Source organism: Centropristis striata, chromosome 8 (assembly GCF_030273125.1).
Source record: "Centropristis striata isolate RG_2023a ecotype Rhode Island chromosome 8, C.striata_1.0, whole genome shotgun sequence".
Lineage (NCBI taxonomy): Eukaryota > Metazoa > Chordata > Actinopteri > Perciformes > Serranidae > Centropristis > Centropristis striata.
The window spans coordinates 16,155,151-16,179,038 of record NC_081524.1 but is presented as its reverse complement, the minus strand read 5'-3'; the positions used below and the strand labels follow the sequence as shown (position 1 = coordinate 16,179,038).

The following is a 23,888-nucleotide window of genomic DNA, read 5'->3' as shown; positions in this document are numbered from 1 at the left end:
GTGAGTGAGCGAGCGAGTGGGTGAGCGGGTGAGTGAGTGGGTGAGTGAGTGAGTGAGTGAGTGAGTGAGTGTGTGTGTGAGTGAGTGAGTGAGCAAGCGTGCGCGGGTGTGTGAGTGTGTGAGTGAGTGTGTGAGTGAGTGAGTGAGTGAGTGAGTGAGTGAGTGAGTGAGTGTGTGTGTGAGTGAGTCAGTGAGTGAGTGAGTGACTGGGTGGGTGGGTGGGTGGCTGAGTGAGTGAGTGATTGTGTGATTGTGTGATTGAGTGAGTGAGTGAGTGAGTGAGTGAGTGGGTGATTGTGTGAGTGAGTGATTGTGTGAGTGAGTGAGTGAGTGAGTGAGTGAGTGAGTGTGTGCGTGCGTGCGCGAGTGTGTGAGTGAGTGAGTGAGTGTGTTAGTGAGTGAGTGCGTGAGTGCGTGCGCGAGTGTGTGAGTGAGTGAGTGAGTGAGTGAGCGAGCGCGCGCGGGTGTGTGAGTGAGTGAGTGAGTGAGTGAGTCTGTGTTCATCTCTGACTCAATGAATGAATTCCCCCCATCACCCCAAATTAAAGTGACCTGCGAGTAATTAAAAATGTGTGTCTGGATGTTTGCCAACATAATGTTCTATTCATGCAGATTAAAACATATTTGCCGTCGCCTGTGGGGGCTGAAAGGCATCTGTCTTTGCCATTAAACATTCATGAGTGTGCAGGACAAAGAGAAAGAGAGCCACTGAGAGCAGCTCTTTACCTGCTCATCCTCATATCAGCACACATCTTAATGGAGGACATTAAATCACAACAGCCAAACAGGGAATTTCACGATGACAATGGCATTCATCACACCTGTTTTTAAAGGTAGAAATCTCCCCTCAGCTTGCACTCCAGTGTTACAGACCACCCCCTGGGCTGCTCAATGCAGGGATGGAACTGCAGGATTATCAAGTGAAGTCTGCTGCATTTTCTGCATTAGACTTTTCTTATACCATTTTAATTCAATTTTATTTTATTTTATTACATTTTTTTATTCGCACCATAAGAAAAGACAATACAAAAAACAGAAATGAAACAAGAATAGTAAGGGCGGGAGAGGGTAAAAAACCCTTTATAGGCTTATAAAAAGCACCTCCCGAAGAAATATACAAAAATTCTAAAATAAATCAACATCAACAATAAGAGAAAGCAACAACAAATAACAACAACTAAAAAAGCAATACAAGTGCCATTTGTAGCACACACACACACACACACACACACAGACAAAACTGGAAAATAAACTATAAGTAGTCTTGATTTAACAGGTAAACTTTCAGTCTTAACTTAAAATTATTGAGGGATGAAGATAATTTAACTACATGAATATGAGAATTCCAAAGTACGGAGCCTCTGTAAGCAAAAGAAAACTGAGGACAGTCTAAACCAGTAGTTCTCAACCTTTTTGAGTCGTGACCCCCAATTTAACATGCATGTTGTCCGCAACCCCCGCTCACTGAACACAATCTCACATGCACAGTTCAGATCACCCAAAAAAGAGACACAAAATGACCAAAAAAAGACACAAATGACCAAAAAAGACCAAAATGACCAAAAAAGACACAAAATGACTAAAAAAAGACACAAAATTACCAAAAAAAGGAAACAAATTGACCAAAAAAGACACAAATTGACCACAAAATGACCAAAAAAGACACAAAATGACCAAAAAAGACACAAAATGACAAAAAAAACCAACACAAAATGACCAAAAAAAAAGACATTAAGTGACCAAAAAGACTAAAACACATTAACACATGAACACTTTAACACAGTGGAGACAGAGCTGACTTCCAAAATGATTTGGCGACCCCCAGAAATCATCTCGCGACCCCAATTGGGGTCCCGACCCCAAGGTTGAGAATAGCTGGTGTAGAAGATGAAGTTTATCAGTGTGTCTTGTGTTGTAAGAATGGATCTTATACTCTTTATTCACATATCTCCAATGATAGTCACCAACAGAACATACATATTGTATTCATGTGTCTGAATTTATCAAATAATAACACACTTTTGTTTGAAACTCCACCCTCTCTTCCAGGCTTGATAATAAATGACCAGTGTTATGTGTGTGTTCCAGGTGGCTGGAGTGCGTGGGGCCAGTGGGCCCAGTGCAGCAGCGAGTGTGGAGGCGGGATTCAAACGCGGGTTCGGAGCTGTCAGTCACCTCCGGAGGAGTCCTACCTGTGTGAAGGTGTGGTGGAGGAGGGCCGGCCGTGCAACGCACAGCCCTGCACCGGTGAGCTGCTTCTTCTCTGTGTGGGCTTCTCTTCATCTTTATACATCGATGTCTGCCAGTCAGTGCCCTTTAACGCTTTGTGGTTGTCATGAGTGTTAACAGCTCTGTTTTTATATTTGGTTCTTTTACATCTTGCTCATCCACTTGTGTATCCATCCGGATTAAGTCAGAGTTTTGACTTAAGGAGTGCATGTTGGAAAGGGGACTTTGATCGATGACAAATAATAACGACATGGTCGATGGTTTTCAAGACCATGCATGCACAGTATGTCAAAATCATTACACTCACAAATAGATGAGTGGACACAGAAAATAACATCTGAGCAATACTATCGAGAAGCTGTTTTCCAAGAAGCGTTAGTGCTTTCACTGAATTGTTGCTCTGCTAAAAGCTTTCTTCATTTGTACAGAAAGAGGAATATGTTTCTGTCTGAAAAACAAATAACTCAAACAGCACTTTGTCTTCACTGTAGATGTGTTTATGTGTTTTGTATTTTTTTTAGTCATGCCATCAGAGGCATTTGAAAACTCAGATGAACATTATATAACGCTGAAAACACAAAATGAGTACTGCACACATTTACAGCACATTAATACCGACAGCACAACAAAAGTCCCAAGTTTGGCTGATGCTGTTCTGGGTGACCAATCACGTCACGGTTGTGTCCCAAACATAAGCCAATAATTAAGAACCTCTGGTTGCTAACCCCGCCCTCCTCCCCCCCGGCCTTGCCTCACCCCCTTTAGGCAAAGGTCGCCACTTCTCTCGCAGCCAATCGCTTCGCTCGGTGGACAGCCGCAAGCGTGATGACGTAGAGAAGCCCCGCAGCGGACAGCAGAGCTCTCAGACAGGTAAGACAACGGGACGCAGAGGGATCCCATGCATCAGTCACTGTGGCAGCTTGGGTGACCACCACACTTGTACAATATATATATATTACATATATAATAACAACCACAAACAAGACAGTTGCAATCATTTTTAATGTACACATCTATCAAAATCTCCCAAAGTAGTACTTCGTCCTTAATGGACTAATTCCAACATGGACCCTGACTGAACATAGTGAAATTGTATTTTATGTGAGGTCATAACAGGACACTGTGCCCTGTCTGTAAAACACTAAATCAAATAGAGTCCTCCCTCTCTGTTAAAGTGATACTCCACCCAAAATCAGAAGTAGCAAGCACTAAGTACTCTGTAGGCTGCAAGAATTAGTTCAACAAATTGTATAATGCACTGACATGAGAGCAGCAATCATAGCAATTTGGAAAAGAAAGAAAAAATTTGCATTCCCCAAAAAGGTGGCAGTGAACCATGAGGCCATGATCAGCTTGGATTCGTGTCAGTATTTAGCCATATGTTACAAAGTGATGCATAGTGGAAGTGTGAATCATGTTGCAGGAGTGGCTTCTATGGATATGTTGACATGTGTCCATCAGAATCCATATCACTGATATGAATCTAAGCTGCTGACTACACCCACTGCTCCCTGAGAGGATTACAGTAGAGCCTTCCCAGCCGACAGAACGTGCGGGTTTGATACAAAGAGACAGATTTTGCCTGAAGTATCACTTTAAGTTGCTAATCGATTCCCCACCTTCTGTTGTAGTTCTCCTCTCCCTGCTTCCTCAGCTGTGACTGCCCAATGTTCCCTTATTGGTCAACTGACCCATCAAATTAGCAGTCATGGCCATTGAAAAGATGACTGACATATCCTGAGCTAGTTCCATTCACTTCCCCTGGAAGTGAATGCAAGGGATATGACATCCGAGTCCCACAGATGAAGAAGGACAAGCAGAACAGAAGCTGGGGTCCATTTCAGGGGCCACCGCCTTTGAAGGAAACAAAGTAAGGAGCTGGACAGAACATAGATGGACCTGAAGCTTCTCCTACAGGATTAAGGCCTTCTGGCTATCATTGTCTGTTCAAGTGACCAGCATGTAGTGGTTTGGATTACTGAGAGCCATCAAGGACCACCAGTTCTGTCTGCAGAAGGTCTGATTCTGGCCTTTGGACTGGGACAACCTCATCCACCAGTTTGGATATAAGAGGCCTTTGAAGGAGGCGGCCCCTAAAATGTGGCACAGCTGGAGTCTACCCTTTATCACACCACAACCCTTCCTCTTTTGGCCACAGAGGCTGCTTCCTGCATGGTAATTAGTTATGGCCCTCTCCTTTCCTTTTCCTCTTTTTTCTCCCTCTATCCTCCTGTCCTTTACCCACCCTACCTCCTCAGTAGACACAGCTTCAGGTGAGGAGTGGTCAGCGTGGAGTGTGTGTTCTGCCACGTGTGGGGAGGGCTGGCAGAGTCGCACTCGTTTCTGTGTGTCCTCCTCCTACAGCACCCAGTGTAGTGGGCCACTGCGTGAGCAGAGACCTTGCAACAACTCTGCTGTTTGTCCAGGTAAGCCCCGCCCCCACGCCACCTCCCTGCGCTCGCCCAGCCCTCTCCTGGACCCAGCTTCACCCATACAAGACCCACCTGACCCCCCATCTCAGGCACTTAGGAAATATTTTGTCCCTGGGTTGAATTCTACACTCACACTTCCTGCAGTTTAGAAAGACTCCTACTATAATAACAGAGATTCAAAAGTGTTTTCAGGCTCTCCTCAACTTGAAAGTGATGTTATCCTCAGAACTGTGGGCCAGTTTAGATGATCCCAGTGAAGCTAAACAGCAGAGTTATTTATAATAACCAGTGCAGTTCAGTCTCAGTTTAGTTCTTGTGTTTCTGGAGCATTAAGGGGGGGGGGCTGTGTTTGTCTGTCTATAAATCATGCCCTAGTTCCTCTGATTGCAGTGCACGGCGCTTGGGACGAGTGGTCACCGTGGAGTTTGTGTTCATCAACTTGTGGCCGAGGTTACAGGTCCCGGACCAGAACCTGCACTCCCCCACAGTTTGGGGGAGATCCCTGTGATGGCCCAGAGAAACAGACTAAATTCTGCAACATAGCTGTCTGTCCAGGTAAAGAACACACTAATGAATTATTAATTAAAACATGTGTGTCACTGTGCACAGAACCGTATGTTCTGACTGGTTCATATCTGCTTAAATCTAATGTAGAGTTATCACAACAGTCACCATATCTCACTCCACTCAACTACTGTGTGTTTTCCTGATGTGTACATCCCTAAGCCACGAATGCCTTTCACAAGATTAATCTCATCTTGTCTCCCAATAATAGAGACAGAGTGAAATGCGTCAAAACCATGCACACTGGAGGGGAAAACTATTGGCACCACAATATACAACCAGCTGCTAAAATGTTAACAAAATGCCTGAATCTAGCTAAAAAGCATTACATTTGAGCATGTCAGATGATTATTGACGCACTGTATTTCTACCAGACGGGACACCATAGCTGTTAGCGAGCTAAAGCATAGCTACCACCATAGCTGTTAGCGAGCTAAAGGAGTCTATGTTCCCTCTTTGTATGAGACTGGGGATCATAGGACCCTTTCCCCTGCTTTTCCCAAAAAGGGTCCTATGTTACTTTTTCCACCATTACTGACAAATTCCATGGCCAATAGGCCTAACCCTATTTAAAAAGCCAAAAAGTGAACTGCAAAGTAACCAGAAAGTAGCTGCTGTGCAAATTTAAGTTTAGTGCTGCTTGAGCTAAGGTGGCCATGAGACGGTAGCCTGCTGGCCATGCTGAGAGTCTACCGGAAAGACTGATAGATTGCGGGGAACATAGGACCCTTTTTCTGAAAAAGGGTCCTATGTTCCCCAGTATGTATTGCTACAGGGGAACATAGGACCCTTTTGGGGGGAAAACGGGGAACAGAGGACCAGGGGAACATAGGGATGGCCCCAGCTAGAGTTAGCTAAGTTAGCACGCTAAGGCTCTTGCAAATATAATACTGCATAGCTTTCTGATTTATCCATGTTCCACCACAACACAAGTCACATCATGCCAAAGTGCTTTATCTTTACTTACAGAAATGTAATTAGCCTTAAACTGAGATTGGATATTTGACATTAAATATATTGAGTTTTAGGATTCCATAGTTGTCCCCATTGTAACTGCTGATGTTTCACTTCAGTATCCTGTCCTCTTAAAAACCTGTTTGTTTTTTTATGGTTCGTCAGCTTATAAAAATGTAGTTATGGGTTGATTACTCTGTTGGTGGATGGAACTGACAGCGATGCACCTTCAGTCAGTACAAAGTCAATGGAGAGGGATTCATTGTTTCCCCTCCAGTGGGGGCAGGCTAAGATGTAATTTGTCTCTATGGCAAGTTTCTTGCCTCGCCTACAAGTGTAACTATTTGAAAAAGTTATAAACACTTTTGCTTTTGACTTCACACAAATGAGCTGATTTTAATGGCCAAAACACACGACATGGACACAGCGTGACACATCTGCCGCAGCAGTGCACGTCCATGATAATCAACAAAGATCGCGTCTAAAAAATCCTTCCTCAACACCGCCTATGTGTCTCTTCACATCTGTGTCCCATGTATTTTGGCTGCTCACAGAACCTACAAAACTGAACCTATTATAGAAAATACTAGTTTGTACACTGTAAAAAAATCTAAAAATAAATTTATGGTAAAATACCAGCAGCTGTGGTTACCAAAACTTCACCGTAAAAACACAGTAAGTAGGTTTTCTAAAAAAACAAACAAACTGTAAATTTAAACGTAAATATCAGCAAAAATTTAGAGTAGTCCCTTTATTTTTAGTGTTATTGTGTCCTTGTGACATTATGGAATTTCTCCTTTAATTTCACATAATCAAAACTGTGTGTTTTCTACAGTTGAAAAGTTTGGCATTATTCCTTGATTTACGTTAATAAAAGGGTCTGCTACAGTGATGTTCAAGTTTTAATTTGACGCCCTATTTCCGATACCATTTGACAGTGTTTTACTGTAATTTCTACAATCTTTTTTTACAGTGTAAGGTATCACTTGGTATATAAAAAAAATACAATTTGATACTTTAAGAAAAAATATTCTGAGCAATGAACACCATGTGGATAAAGCACACATAATATACTAAAATAAGTGACATATATGTGTACACTGTAAAAAAAAAAAAAAAATCTGTTTAATTTACGGTAAGATACCGGCAGCTGTGGTTGCCAGAACTTCACCGTAAGAAATACAGTGAGCGTATGTTAATGTAAATATCAGCAAAAAAACTGTAATTTATACTGAATAATCCCATTACTTTCAGGATAATTGTGTCATCGTGGTATTTCTCTATTAACTTTACATGGAAATTGTTTATTTTTACAGCACAACTGTGTGTTTTCTATAGTTTATGACAGTAGAATTTAAAGTTTTATGCTATTCTTTGATTTACGGTAATTAAAAGTATCTACTACGGTGATGTACAATGTTCAATTTTACGACCTATTTCTGATGCATATTTGACAGTGTTTTACTGTAATTTCTACAAACATTTTTTACAGTGTACTGTGTTTTGTGTTGACTGTTGGTGACCTGTCCGTTCCCAGTGGATGGTGTGTGGAACGAGTGGTCCAGCTGGAGCTCCTGTTCTGCTTCCTGCTCTAACGGGACCACGCAGAGGACCAGAGAGTGTAACGGGCCCTCGTACGGAGGATCGGAGTGTCGAGGAGAATGGCTGGAGACCGTCGACTGCTTCCTGGGGGAGTGCCCAGGTAGGACAGAGAAAATTATGCACTACGAAAAAGTCTCAAAACCAGATAAAACAGTAAATCTGAGGGAAATGATCTTGCTGCATGGACAGATAATTTACCTTGACAAGATTTCTTAAATTAAGATTATTAAATCTAGAAATAAGCATGTTGAACGCTTAAAATAAGAAATTAACTCTTAAAACAAGTTCATTATCTAACACGTTCACGTCTAAAAATGTTTTTTATCTTGGTAAGAAACAAATAATGTGCAGGTCACTCTGCTCGGGCCAGTTCATCAAAAAGACACAAAATGACAAAGACACAAAAAAGACATAAAATGACCAAAAAAAGACATAAAAACACCCCAAAAAGAGACACAAAAGATGTAAAATCACAAAAAAGACACAATAAGGCAAAAAAAAAGACCCAAAAAAATATTTTTTTTTTATATCTTGTTAAGAACCAAATAATCATCAGGTCACTCTGCTCGGGCCAGTTCATCACTGTTGGCAGCTTTAATTTATCTGGTTTTAGAGTTAATTTATTATTTTAAGTGTTCAACATGCTTATTTATAGATTTAATAATCTTTATTTAAGTCTTAATTTAATCTTGTCAAGGTAAATTATCTGTCCATGCAGCAAGATCATTTCCCTCAGATTTACTGTTTTTATCTGGTTTTAGACACAGACTTTTTTGCAGTGTTGTCTAAAAATGTATTTCTCACTCTTTCAAACCATATTTACTTATTTAAGTTAACTTACATAGGCTGGGTATTTAATCATACGTAAATTTACTTTGACGCAGTGTTTCATGGTGGTTTAAACTTATTAATGTGTATTCCTTCCAGACTATCATCATTTTCATTCATTTAAGACTAATAATAGATTTGAAAATGTGAATTATCAATTAATAGCACTAAGAAAGTTTTAAGTCTGTGCTAATTCATTTTGATGGTAAATACATACTAAAAAAACACAGTACCAAGGTTATAATAGTTTTGGATTTTCCATTAGTTTTAGTTTTAATTTTGTTGTCAATTTTTGTTTTTGTTTGTTTTAGTTAGTTTTGAGAGTTTAAATTAGTTTTTATTTTTTGGATTATGCTTAGTTTTAGTTTAGTTTTTATTAGTTGTATTTGTTTTGTAATGGGGTATTTGTTGGGTCCAGATTCAATAAGGTCACAATAAATGTTTCCTTTATTTCCTTTGTCTGATCCATCTCAGCCCCAATAAGTTTATTAAGTCATAAAACCAGATGGATTAAATAGATTTCATATCAACCAAAAGGTTTACGGATGAAAAAAGTTAGCAAAGACGAAAACGAAGGACATTTTCACTATAATATTAGTTAGTTTTAGTTAGTTTTGTAACCACAAAATACAGTTTCAGTTAGTTATCGTTTTTAAAAAAAACTTTTATTTTTATTTCAGTTAACCCATTGAAGCCTGGAAAGTGGATACGTTGTTTTGTAGTATTTGTATAAGCTCTCAAATACTTTTTGAATTTCATTTCTATCTGCTACAGAGGCTGAAAAATCTATTATTTAGTAGAAACGTTGACACTTCTGTTGAATTTCCAGAAAAACTTCAGGTTTTAGGGGCTGATTTTAAAATCGCCCAGATGTTTTACAGGCGTTTCAGGCCTTAATGGGAAATGCGAAAATGTTTTTTAAATTGTATTTTTCATTGTTTGCACAGTACACAGTGTTTCCTTGTGCCTGATCAACTCTCTGGTTGTATTCCTTCTCTTAGTGGATGGCAAGTGGCAGACCTGGTCTCTGTGGTCGGGCTGCTCTAAGACCTGTGGAGGGGGGAGCCAGCAGAGGAACAGGGTTTGTTATGGGCCCTTCTTTGGAGGGCAGCCGTGTCCTGGAGAACGAGAAGAGGTCCGGCACTGTAATGAGAAGAGATGTCCAGGTCAGTGGACGGCTACAGTGTTACATGAGGGGGAGAAACCTGACCTGCTTATCATTCTGTCCCTTACACCAGTAGTTCTCAACCTTTCTGAGTCGAGACCCCCAATTTAACATGCATGTTGTCCGCGACCCCCCACTCACTGAATCTCACACGCACAGTTCAGATCACCCAAAAAAGACACAAAATGACTAAAAAAAACACACACAAAATAACCAAAGAAAGACAAAAATGATTACAAAAAAGACACAAATTCACCATTTCCCAAAAAAGACAAAATGACTACAAAAAATACAAAATGACCAAAAAAGACACGAAATTACCAGAAAAGACACAAAATGACTAAAAAAAAACGCACACAAAATGACCAAAAAAAGACATGAAATTACCAAAAAGACTAAAACACATTAACACAGTGGAGACAGAGCTGACTTCCAAAATTATTTGGCGACCCCCAGAAATCATCTCGCGACCCCAATTGGGGTCCCGACCCCAAGGTTGAGAACAGCTGCCTTAAAGTACTCAGTGTTGCATGATAGCCCACATAATGGTACATTTCATGGGACACATTTACACTTTTGTGAACAGAACCTCATGAAATCTGCGATGAGGACAACTTCTCCAACGTGGTGTGGAAGATGACTCCAGCTGGAGACACAGCCGCCGTCCGCTGTCCCCCCAATGCCATGGGTGAGCTCCCACCAGGACCTGACAACATGTCAGCGGGTAGATGAAGAGCTGAGCTGGGTTCCAGTCCCCATACTTCCTGTTCTTACTATACTTAGTTTGAGTACGCAGAGTGTTCTGATTCTGATTGCGGTGAAAAGAAGTGAACCTAAAGGACCCGGATGTTGCCCTCATACGGTCAAAACGCTGAGTGTGGAACGATGTACACTGTACGCTATCAACGGCCGCCATCTTGGCTACGTAGCGGAAGAGGCGGAGCCAGGCAGAGCCGCTCAGCTCCAAAAAAATATTTGTAATGGCGGCCGACGACGCCGGTGCATTCTCCACATTTGCTGCGTTAATGGAGCCATATTAGTCTAGACGGAATTGTCCAAAAAGTGAAAGTGAGGAGCATTTATGGGTACAAGTCAGGAACTGGCCTACTTTACTTATTTCAAGGGTGCTGAGTCAAAAAAAAAAATGGTTTCCAAGCAAAATTTTGAGTTTTTGACCTTCTAATTTGCATATCAATATGGCGGCCAAATTGCCCATCTTGCACAGTCATTGGACCATTTCCCCTTAGTTTTTTTGTAAGTAGGCAATCAAGATGAGGAAATTAAGTTTCTGGATCTATAGTCTAGGGTCAGAGCAAGGATATAGTGGAGGCTCAGTGTCTTTTTTATGTATATATATATATATATATATATATATATATATATGCAAAATACCAACTTTTAAGGTGAAATTAAGCATTATTTGTGTGTTTTTTTTAAGGCCGACATAAATATTCAATCAATATCACTTTTAAATGTTCCAGTTGGTATTTTGCATATATATATATACATAAAAAAGACACTGAGCCTCCACTATATCCTTGCTCTGACCCTAGACTATAGATCCAGAAACTTAATTTCCTCATCTTGATTGCCTACTTACAAAAAAACTAAGGGGAAATGGTCCAACGACTGAGCAAGATGGGCAATTGGCCATTTGATACAAATTAGAAGGTCAAAAACTCAAAATTTCGCTTGGGAACCATTTTTTTTGGACTCAGCACCCTTGAGATATGTAAGGTAGGCCGGTTCCTGACTTGTACCCATAAATGCTCCTCACTTCTTATAGGAGGCCTTTATTCTGAAATCCGTCTAGACTATATTGCCGGATTGTAGAAGTAAAGATTAAACAACACAAAGGGTCATTTTTCGCCGTTCAAAGCCGGAAGTTTTTGGCGGGTGACGAGCCGCGGCGGCCGTCGCGAGCGTCGTTTCCGGTAAGTTCACCACGGAGTATTAGATCTGGAACAACACTCACCTGCTGAAACCTGCGTACTTAGTAAGTGCGGATAGTGTGGTGCATTTAAGTGTCCTCATGGAAGTATATGGGTACTGGAACACAGCTCTGGATTATAACTACACTAGTTACTGATCCATGTCGTCTCACAGGGCTCATCCTGCGGCGCTGCTCGCTGGACGAGGAGGGCATCGCCTACTGGGAGAACCCCACCTACATGAAATGCATTTCTAATGATTACCGCAGTATACAGACTTTGGTGAGCATCAGCCATTTTTTCCTTTGCTTTCATGGCCTTAAAGCAGCCTTAAAAACATAACTATATAAAAATGTTGGGGCACAAAGGTGAGAAATTGTAACAGATTTCAATATAATTTTGTGTCAAAGGTGTTGATCACACTGTAAAAAAGTTGTTTTTGTGGTAAAAAAAAACAAAAAAACCGACAGCTGTGGTTGCCAGAACTTTACCATAATAAATACGGTAGAACTTTTTTCATATTACGGTAAAAATATATTGGCACTGTTGATTTCACGTTTAAGATTGCCATTTTATTCCATTTTTACTGTTTAAATAAAAGCTTTTCCATCAAAAGAAACTGTTCTGCCATATAATTGACAAGAAAATACTTTATAAATGCTGCATCAATTAAATATTTTACCATTATAATAATATTACAGTGCATTTCTGTTATAGATATGGTGTTAATTACATTTAACAGTGAGAAAAAGTATTTTTTACAAAAATGAACGCTATAATTACAGTGATGGCTTGTATGTATATTCTATATATATTAAATCTTTTTTTTTACAGTACACTTACTGTGACAACTAACAGAAGCCACTTTTTCTGTTATATATTTATATAATTACAGCATTGTTTTAATGCACACAATGGCACTAAGTTGATGGTACAGTGAATGAATGACATGAATATACTAAGTGCTGAGAGAATGAGAATGTATCTTTTCTATTTACTATTTATTGAGATGAGATGATAAGAATGTAATAATAATAATAATAATAATAATAATAATAATTTTATTTGGAGGCGCCTTTCTTGGCACTCAAGGACACCGTACAAAAAGATAGAAAAGATTCAGCAATAAAATGCAATAAAATACACAGAATTAATAACAGTACAATACAAAAGATAGATTGGACAGGGTAATTGTGATCAGAGGGAATAAGCAGTACCTTGTTATTTAATATTTATTATGCTTTTTTTATGAGTCCAGTACGTGAGTGCATTGGATTTCGTTGTATTTCTGTGCAATGACAAATAAAATCTAATCTAATCTAATCTAATCTAGACTCGGGAGCACCTGTCCAAAGCGCAGCGTGGCCTTGTGGGAGATGGAGTCTCCGAGGTGATGACCAAGCTGAGGGTGACCTCCAGTGATGGAACCAGCTACAGCGGAGATCTGTTGGCCATCCTGGACGTGCTGAAGAACATGACGGAGATCTTCAGGAGGGCGTACTACAGCCCCAGCAGCACAGACATGAGGGTGATTAATTATACATTTACTGGGAGTTTACTGTTTGTAATCAGGTTTGGTGATATTTCTACCCTGACAATATTTGAGTTTTACCTCCTGAGAGCCAAGCTTTTGTTTGGTATGTGTTGTTAGTTTCTCCTAGATATTTTGGATCAGTAGGATCTGATCAGTACAAAAACTAAGCATTGTCTTTGAACAGGAAGTAGTTTAAAAAATAAAAAAAATGGTTAATTTTACTGTATAACACAATTAATTTGCCAGTGTATAAAACTGTTTATTTCCTCTCATTTAAAGAACGATAGTAAAAGTCTATTCGTTCTCAAATGAGTACTTCCTGATTAGCAGTGTCGTAGCTTGTTGCTATTGCTAAAAATAGTCAAACTTGCACAGAATATCAAACTACAAACATTATTAAGCACAAATAAACAAGTTTTAACCATAAAATCTGATCAGCTTTTGTACCTGGTCCACTTTCTCCTGATAAGCTGTTGATTGACTTTACCAAGATGCTGCCATTTGATTTTTACACTGATTGATGTATTGTGCTAAAATGAAATGTCCACATATGAGCTCGCAGGGTCACAGGAGGTTAAAACACTGAAACTGTGACATGGACTGTTGCAATTCAAGATCTTACCCTGGCTTCATTTATCCAACATGAAACTTTAAGGATGTTCCCTGTAGTAAAGCCACTCCACCCGCCTCATTGGCTCATGTGTTCTGGACTTGTCCGAGCATCGCCACCTATTGGGTTAAGATATTTCAAAGTTTATCTGAGATTTTCCAGAAACATATTAAACCAGACCCAGTTCTTGCAATGTTTGGGGTTGGGCCAGTTGCCATGCAGCTCTCTTTATTTATTATTATTGATTCTTTATCAAACAAGCAGAAGAATGTGATTTGTTTTGTGACTGTTAGTGAGAAGAATAATTCTGCTGAACTGGAAACAAAAAAATCCTCTATCAGTCTATTAGGCTTTAATGAATGATATGATGAAACATTTGCAGTTAGAAAAAATAAAATTCACCCTGACAGGTAAGATAGATACCTTTTACATAATATGGCAGCCATTTATGGACTATGATACCAAATATAATCCCATGAAAAATTAACAACTGTAAATTTTACAACACTTGACATTCTCCAAGTTGTATTATTACTATTTAAATCTCTTTATTTTATTTGTAAACCTGATTATTGTTTTGGTGTTTGATTTGACTTTTTGTTTGTTGTTGTTGCTTTTATTTTTCTGCTATCATTCAGTTGTTTTGTGTTGATTTAAAGCATAAATTAGCGTATCTTCTTTATTTTTGTATGTGAACAAAAGGAAAAAAAACCCAATAAAGAGAAGTTGAAAAACAAAACAAAACACTGAAACATTTTAATATTGTTTAGCAAGGACTAGGAACATTTTAGGAATTATGGCTTAAAAACCAAAAATATTGAAACTCTGGTACTGGTCCCAACAGCTGAAGAACATGTGGCACAGACAGGGCAACACGTCTGCCCCAGCAGAGTGCATACTTTATAATTAAACTAAATAAAACTGTAAAAATAAGTTTTTTTGAATGAATACCTCATTGTACCAGCAGCAGTGTGGCATGACATCATTTTGTATCCATGATTCTGTCATTAAAATTATCCAGTTAATTAATTCAGTACCAGTTAATATACCTATGCTCATAAACCTGCAGAACAAACTGCATTATGACTTGGCAACACCATAACCCTGTAGTCAGTGGGGACTCAAGCCTGATTTCCACCAGGCGCGTTACAGCAGCGTCACGTCAGCGTTGCGTATGACGTTGCAAATAGGTAACACTCTAATCAATGAGAGCGTTTCCACCGGGCGCTGCGTAACGTTACAGCAGCGTCTCTCCGCGAGCATTAGGTAGGACTTCTATTTCTCCGCGAGACGCTGCCAAACCGCGTAAATCTCAACAGAGCAGATCACCAGACAGGAAGTCCCACTCAGAATCAGCGTAAAACACTTCCGCCCCTTTCAAAATAAAACACAATACGCAGTTCATGCAGCCTAAAACTACTTCACATCAACATTATGTTATGACCGGGGCACCAGATCAGCAATCAATCAATCAATCAATCAATCAATCAAAGGGTCTCAGAGGATCGGAGACACGGACGACAAGAGACTGATTGTTGAAGTGGAACATCATACAATCATTTATGACATAACATATTGTTTTTATAACTGTAGATGGTCAGATCAACAGATCTTTCACCTCAGAGAAGCAAAGTAAGCTGTTGGTTTTTGTTGTTGTTGTTTACTTTATACACACAGTTTATCCATAGACTGTATAAATAGAGTTTAGAGTTATCACGGGATCTTGCGGTCTCCCGTATGGTCAGGATTATCGCGTGATCTCGTGATCTCGTGATCTCGCGTGTATTCGATCGGCTCGCTAAGCTGACGTGCTGCTGCTGTAACGCGCCCGGTGGAAATCCTCAGTAAGAGGGGGGGCAAGAGGGGCTTTTTACTTAAAAATGTAAACATTTTCTCCCGGGGGGCATGGCCCCAACCCCCGACACAGTTTGGTTCGATGGTTTTAATTGTCAGAACCATATCAAGAATTACTTGATCTGGATCTCCTTTAACTTAATGCTAATTGTAATCAACGATGAGGATTATTTCATGATGCATCTTAGCTTTCTGCTGCTGGTGGCTCCATGTTGTGCAGAATGAGCCCTTTTTATTTATCTTCTAACAGTGTGAGTCCTCCACTGGCTGTAGTGGACAACAACTCATTCAAGAAAAGGAAGTTAGTGTAAATGTACTTTATGTTGATAAGAGGTTCCACTGTGGGGTTATGAGAACTAGTAGCTCAATGTTTTTTATAAGTGAGTCTTTCTTTTGCTGTATTTGTATTATGCACATGAATATACTTCCAATAATGCTATTTGTTGTTGTTCACACCCTATCTGAATGATAAACATCCAAGAGTTATAGTAATTTCCTAGAAAATATGAAAGAAACATTACTCAAACTGGATGAAAATAATAGATGTTTTGAGCACTGAGCAATAAGTCACCCGGTGCAACACTGATTGATTTATTTTCTTCTTACAGACTATTAGCATCCTTCTCCTGTATTTCCTTTAAGGCCTGACTGTAGAATGGGAAGGTAACAATGTGGCATCATGTGAAGCATCTTTCTTTTGTTTTTCAGAACTTTGTGCAGTCAGTCAGCAATCTGTTGATGGAGGAAAACAGGGAGAGATGGGAGGAAGCACAACTGGTTAGTATCACCTCTCTCTCTAAAACAGGATTAACAGCGTCACCGTGTCTGTAATTACAGCTTTTGTTGAAGTTTGTGTACTTTAATAACAAGCACGAAGCGGTAGAATTGATGAGTTGACACTGTGACAAAGACACAGGTGGACAAGCAGCCCACCTGTGTCTTTTCAGACTGGTGGAGGTAGAAGGAGAGGAGAACTGCTGAAGGACAGAAATATCTATAGCTAATGAGTAACCGAGTCAACTCCAACACCCACTCATCCATCTGCTGCACTCATCCTCATCATCTCTATCTCTGCTTCCATTCACCATCCAGCTGTCCCTGCTTTCTACCGCGCAAACACCGCAACAATGCCAAACAAGCCAACAAAACCAACCTGGCTCCTTCAAATCCAGTTCCTTAAAACACAAATAACATGCTTTGTGTGGAAGAGGACAGGGGTTTGCTCTTCCACAATAAAAGCATCATAGATAGATAGATAGATAGATAGATAGATTACTTCATCATAAGAACGATGCAGTTATAATTATTACACTGTAAAAAATGCCCCGTTGTTTTTTTTTTTATATATTATTTATTGGAAATTAGCATTCATAAGCATCAGTACAAGACATACCTTATTCCACAGCTGTTTTCCACATTTTTGTTTTTTAAAGGGTACATTAGAACAAAGAACCACAAAACAAAAAGAAAAATAAATACAAAACCTTGTTGTTTTTACAGAAAATAACTGGCAGCTGTGGTTACAAGAATATTTCTGCTAAAAAATACAGCACATATGTCAACCTGGCCTCCTTCAAATCCAGTTCCTTCAAACACAAATAACATGTTTTGTGTGGAAGAGGACATAGTGGGGCGGATTAGCTGAACAGTCGTTCATTTTGTGATAAAAGCATCAAATTTAGTACACTCGTTGCTGAATACATGTTTAATGAATCTGGATATTTTCTTGTCAATTGTAAGGCAAAACAGGGTTTCTTTTGATGGAAAAACCTTTTATTTATACAGTAAAAATGGAATAAAATGGCAATCTTAAACAGGAAATCAACAGTGCCAATATATTTTTACCGTATTAAAAAAAAGTTCTACCATATTTATTACGGTAAAGTTCTGGCAACCACGGCTGCAGTTTTTTTACCGTAAAAAAACATTTTTTATTTTATTTTTTACAGTGTACTATTGCCTTCAACTGTGGCATGCCAAGAGCTTTCCTTATTCAACATGATCAAACTGAATATTTGGTTTAAACGCAACATCACCATTGATCATTTTTCAGTGCAGCTTAGTAATATTTATTTTTTAATGTATAAGTTTCCCAGAAGCCAATTATCCCTTTATTTCTCATTGGTAAAACCATTAGTCAGTTAAATTAGATATTCAGATCAGGGAATTTATCCCACTGAGCACCAAGCCTGCTGATTCTGTTTAATTAAAAGCAGAAGCAGGAGGCTCTCACTCCAGGTCCACCATGTGGCAACTACAGGATTGTTTGGTTATTTGTTAATTTCATATTTATTTGTTAATTCTATTTGCACTATAAAAGAACCAACAAAACCCCAACTTGAAAACAGGCGTCATTTAAATCTAGCTCAAAGTGCTGCTTCATATCACATTTAGTCTTTGACAAAGTAGAAATTGAAGCTGACAATCACTTTAAACAGAGAAATTAGAGAATGTTGTCTGAGTTACACTTCTATTTTGTGGTAATAATAAATAAACACATCATGTAAATAATACGGCAGCATGAAGCAGACATAATGATACGGTTTGACTATCTTAATCAAGTTTTAGTTCTCTGCAACTTAATTATTGTACTAAATGGAAATTAATGGAACAGCACCGGCAGCCCCCACACAACATTAAATAATCTGAAACACAAGAGAGCGCCGTGGAAAATGTTGTGGAGAGATTGTGAAAATCACTGATGCAACCATCTAAAGAATGATTGAAACCCTGTTTAAGGTTGAACACGACCCCTTTACTCAAAACTAGTCACGTTTTTTGGTGTTTTATCGAGCTAAGAAGAGTTGATTTCTGCTTTTAAACATGTTGTCCAGAATAGCAACATGCTATCTGCAGTAGCTTTTACTTTATGGACGTGGTTTCCAAGGCCGTCGCACAAACTTTATATATTTTGTTTCAACCAGAAAAGAACAGCCATTATTAAAGAGAACTCTAATATATATATATATATATATATAAAGACTGGAACCAGAATCATGTGAATCTGTTGCCTGAACTGAATTTAAACTTTTTTTATTTACTCAATCTAAATGTGCAGGATGTGATTCTGAAGAAAGATAGTTGATTGTGGAGTGTTTTCATATATTGACACTTTGGGTTGGTAGTAAGGACGGAACACCAAGCTTACACTGCAAGAAAGGTGTTTAGTCTAAAAACCAGATCAAACAGTAAATCTGAGGGAAATGATCTTGCTGCATGGACAGATAATTTACCTTGACAAGATTTCTTAAATTAAGATTATTAAATCTAGAAATAAGCATGTTGAACACCTAAAATAAGAAGTTAACTCTTAAAGCAAGATAAATGATCCAACACTTCTAAATCTAATTTTTTTTTTTTTTATCTTGGTAAGAACCAAATAATCATCAGGTCACTCTGCTCGGGCCAGTTCATCACTGCTGGCAGCTTTACTTTATCTGGTTTTAAGAGTTAATTTATTATTTTAAGAGTACAACATGCTTATTTCTAGATTTAACCCTCTGAAATCTTGGGCTATTATGTCCTTTAAAAAATCTGTTAAAAAATCTTCACCATGCCATGTTGGTATCAGTTTTTTCAGCATTACCTCACCTATATGTCCCGATAATTAATTTCTAACTTTGACTTACTTGATCAAAATGTTGAACCCAAAAGAAACTAAGGAAAAACCACAAATCTGATCTTGAAAATTAAAAACAGAATTTTAAATATTGCAAATATGAATAGAAGTTGCATAAATAACATATCAGGTAAAATGAGGATTAAAATCTAGTTCAATATTTTATACAAAATATATTTGACAATATCTCCAGTTTTACTTGGCCGAATATCATCCAAAAAATAATCTGGCATGTAGTTTCAAGCCAGAACTTTAGAGAGAAGCTGATGGCAAGACTCAATGTTGCTTCATTTTTATTTCTTCATGTCATAAAGTAGTAATATGCAGGTGTTTTCATGGATTCCAGAGGGTTAATAATCTTAATTTGAGAAATCTTGACAAGGTAAATTATCTGTCCATGCAGCAAGATCATTTCCCTCAGATTTACTGTTTTTATCTTGTTTTTAGACTAAACACCTTTTTTACAGTGTAGATATCAGTATTTGACAACCTGGCAGTAAGATTTGAGCAATCAACAATCTCCCTCCAGACTCACGTAGTCCAGCTCAAACTGCAAATGCAGCTCATAAATTGAAGACGTCCTTGTTATTGTAAAATAATCCTGCATGAAGAGGACTACAGTCTGCCCGTTATTAATGTCCACAGCACTCGTTATGATTCAGAGTGTGTCCCTGGAGTTTTAAGACAAACTGAAAATATTTAATTCATTGCATATTCTGTCATCATCAAAATGAAGAGTTGGCTGTGTTGCACAAAATTAATGAAAATGAATGTTGGTCATCGCTGTGCAGAATAAGAGCAATGTTGGCTCTGAGCTGGTCTGACAATGTTTGCCACAGACTTATCTTTTCTATAAAAGAGCTTTTGTATGTGAAGTGTTCTGTGTCTGTTTCCTCAGTTGGGGCCGAACATCAAAGAGCTGTTCCGTCTGGTGGAGGACTTTGTGGACGTCATCGGTCTGAGGATGAAAGACTTCCAAGACATGTATGAAGTCACTGATAACCTAGGTCAGTCTTATCTCCATGCAGGAGATCTAGCAGCTATCTCTGCTCATCAAAACAAATACTTTTATCACTGTTTCTTTCTCTGAAGATTACTCTTTTTTATCTACAATGGCTACACATAAATGGGAGGACAGAGGAGATGACCTGATGCTTCACACATCTCCTGTTCCTTTACCTCAGGATTACCTGCAACAACCAGACACAGCTACATGTCCTGTCTCATACATAAACTATTATCAGTTGATTTTAGCTTGTCACAAATATCTCAATTGGTGTTTTTGTTGAATGCTTAGTAGTCTGACTCACCACATGGTGACAGATTCTCCTCCATCCTGCATCTTGGGTTTTAGTAGCCTACCAACTTAGATGATTGTGTTTGCTTTGAAGAAATATAAATGATGCAGTCAGACCTTGTTCCTGCACTGACATAGTTCTGTGGAGATGAAGGTTATAATAGTTTTTCAATAGGTTTATTAAGTTTATTAAGTTATAAAACCAGATAGATTAAATAGATTTCATCAACCAAAAAGGTTTATGTGTGAAAAAAGTTGACAAAGACAAAAAAAGTGTAAAGTCTAAAACATTAATAAACATTTAAAAACAAATAAACCTTTCACACTGCACTTGTTAATGCATCTATGTTCTCTAAAGCTCAGTCAACCAGCTACGTGACCGTAGTAGTGCAGCCAGTATACTGCTCTACAAAGTCTAACTGCGGTAACTATGTTTTTGGTCAAAATTGAGTTATAACTAAAATTAAACTGCTTGATGTCTGTTTTATCTTTTGACAAAGTTTTAGATTTCAATGTCACTTTATTTCAGAGAAATAATGATATAAAAACCACAAAATCCAACTCGAAACCAGGCAGTAATTGCACTTACCTGGAAACAAAATATAAAAGCTGAAAGAAGACAACAACATTGTTGTAACAGCACTCTGTTTTTGCATTACTATTAGAACCTTTTACAGCAATCCAGTAACTACGTTTTTGGGTTCAAAGGTCAAATAAATCATGATTTATGAACATAAAAATGACATCAATACATTTAGAAATAAGTGTCATATCACTAACCTACCTGTAACCCATTTGGCTGGCCAGTTAAAAAAACTTTTTAAAAAAAGCAGTTTTTCTCAGTTTGACCTTTTGCCTAGTTACTGCAGTTAGACTTTGTAGGGCATAATAATTGATGCATGGTGTCTATAGTAACAGGCATTATATAATCACCCAGCAAACTATGAAGCTGTTTGCCTCGAGAGCTCTAAAGCAGCAGTTCCCAAACGTTTTTAGCCGTGCACCCCTTCTATGTCCCAACAGGGTTGACGCACCCCCAATCCCCCACACCTTCAAAAAAACAAAATGCAATCAGAGTTTTTATAGCCATATTGAAGGTGGAGGACGATGACAGGCTCAGGATCAGAGGCAGAAAGCAGATCAGTTGGGAAAATGTTATAATATTTTGAACTGCGTTGAACAAAAATTGCAGCAAATTTAAATGAGCGTGGAGCTAACAATACCCCGTCATCATAACACATGCTGGAAACATGATACAAGAACAAGAAGATAACTTCTTCTACGCTTCATTATAAGATCAAAAACGACCAAAAATAGATACAAAAATGACCAAAGATGACACAAAATTATCAAAATAGACACAAATTGACCAAAAATACATGTAAAAATAGAAACCAAAAAATAGATGCAAATATGACCAAAATAGATGCAAAAATGAACAAAAAATGACACAAAATTGAATAGCCTGTATTTATTAATTAATTAATAACACGTCTTTATTGTGTGGGGGGAAAAAATGTAATTGTGTCATTATCAGACCGCCATTACATTTTTCATCTCGCGCTCCCCCAGGGGTCCACGCACCACACTTTGGGAATCCCTGCTCTTAAGCATGAATGTCCTGTGTTTTTGGAGTTTGGAATTAGCCCACCACATTTCTGGTTGTGATTATGTTCTCTGTTTCAAGTAATTTATTACATGTATCAAGACATAGTCCATCCCCCTTCTGCAGCATTCTGCTTCTGTTCCTCAGTATCTCCATCAAGAGAACAATCCAATAGTAAATATTATAATATTAGCCCTCCCCAGGGCAGCAGCTCCAGCAGATCCACATTCATAACTGCCTGCTGTCTCCTCTCATTGCCCAGTAACCATAAACGCTCTATTTTCCCACAGATAGGGGGGTGTAGTAAAGTCATCACAGAGGCTCTGCTGCTCTCTGTGACCTCCAGATAAAATGAGGCAGAGTTTGAGTTGAGTCAAGGCAGAGTATGTGGGAACTGGAGCCAGATGAGAGGTCCTGTTTATAGCGGAGCCACGTCGCTGTCTGGAGCCAAACAGCCTCCCACAGCAGCAGCTACCTCCCTGTGGAGTTAGAGTTAGGGCTCACCTCCTCCTCCTCCTCCTACACCTCCTACAGGAGCAGAGCTGCTCATCATCTGCCAACATATGGACAGATCAGAGTGTGTTCCTCTAAACTCATCAAAGTAGAGAAGTTGTATAGGAAGAGGGTGTTCATCAGCCCTGAACTTCATCGGATGAGGGGTTATTTTTTGTTTATTTTTCACATTCTATCTATTCCTTTATTTCCACATAATGTTTATTGATTTTTATATGAGAGACGTTAAAGTTGATGATTTATCTCAGATTTGTTACTTCTCTTGAAAGGTCTTTTAAGGGGAACTACAGTACAGGCCAAAAGTTTGGACACACCTTCTCATTCAATGCGTTTCCTTTATTTTCATGACTATTTACATTGTAGATTCTCACTGAAGGCATCAAAACTATGAATGAACACATATGGAATTATGTTCTTAACAAAAAAAGTGTGAAATAACTGAAAACATGTCTTGTATTTTAGATTCCTCAAAGTAACCACCCTTTGCTTACTAGAATATAAGACATGTTTTCAGTTATTTCACACTTTTTTTTTAAGTACATAATTCCACGTGTTAGTTTTGATGAATTTACGATGTAAATAGTCATGAAAATAAAGGAAACGCATTGAATGAGAAGGTGTGTCCAAACTTTAGGCCTGTACTGTATATCATTGGCATAAAATAGTAACACAGTAATAGTAAATACTAAATCAAATTTAGCATTTCTTCCTAGTGATATCTGACAATATCAATTATATCAAGTCCAAGCTTACTGTTGCTGCTTTAGGCTGATTTAATTGAAAATGTGTTTTGGAGTGTGTACTATGCATGAAGTCTGCCGACATGATGAGGGCTTTGTGCTGGATTCTGTTCTGACTTTGAGAGCCTTATTTCAAAATCTAGTTTTAAGACCTTCATCATTAAATTTTATGCTTGTACTTTGTACATTTGTGGAAGTTTTGCTTTCATAAATAGCTTTCAGTGTTCAGATCAATCACTCTCTATCTACATACACAAGATTTAACATGAAAAAGAAGATGCCATGTATTGTTGATTTAGAGACGAGCCACGATATTGGGTTCACGAGAATGAGACGAGACGATATTTTAAGAAAACTACAACAACACATTATATGACTGGACCAACAGACTTTTATTTAACACATGCACA

General features: G+C 38.5%; 1 protein-coding gene across 9 annotated transcripts in view; it reads left to right on the top strand.

The window, feature by feature from the left end:
• adgrb1a (adhesion G protein-coupled receptor B1a) overlaps positions 1-23,888 on the top strand; it is a 235,587-nt gene that overhangs the window by 106,279 nt on the left and 105,420 nt on the right. For 4 of the 9 annotated variants that reach the window (XM_059339469.1, XM_059339462.1, XM_059339465.1 and 1 more), the window contains exons 3-13: positions 2,089-2,247; positions 2,995-3,099; positions 4,488-4,655; positions 5,037-5,216; positions 7,717-7,881; positions 9,611-9,775; positions 10,361-10,462; positions 11,881-11,987; positions 13,039-13,233; positions 16,412-16,480; positions 20,221-20,329. In XM_059339469.1, the coding sequence (XP_059195452.1) occupies positions 2,089-2,247; positions 2,995-3,099; positions 4,488-4,655; positions 5,037-5,216; positions 7,717-7,881; positions 9,611-9,775; positions 10,361-10,462; positions 11,881-11,987; positions 13,039-13,233; positions 16,412-16,480; positions 20,221-20,329 (1,524 nt within the window). The remainder of the gene's footprint in view (positions 1-2,088; positions 2,248-2,994; positions 3,100-4,487; positions 4,656-5,036; positions 5,217-7,716; positions 7,882-9,610; positions 9,776-10,360; positions 10,463-11,880; positions 11,988-13,038; positions 13,234-16,411; positions 16,481-20,220; positions 20,330-23,888) is intronic. The other 5 variants (XM_059339464.1, XM_059339467.1, XM_059339463.1 and 2 more) reach the window with 3 other exon arrangements.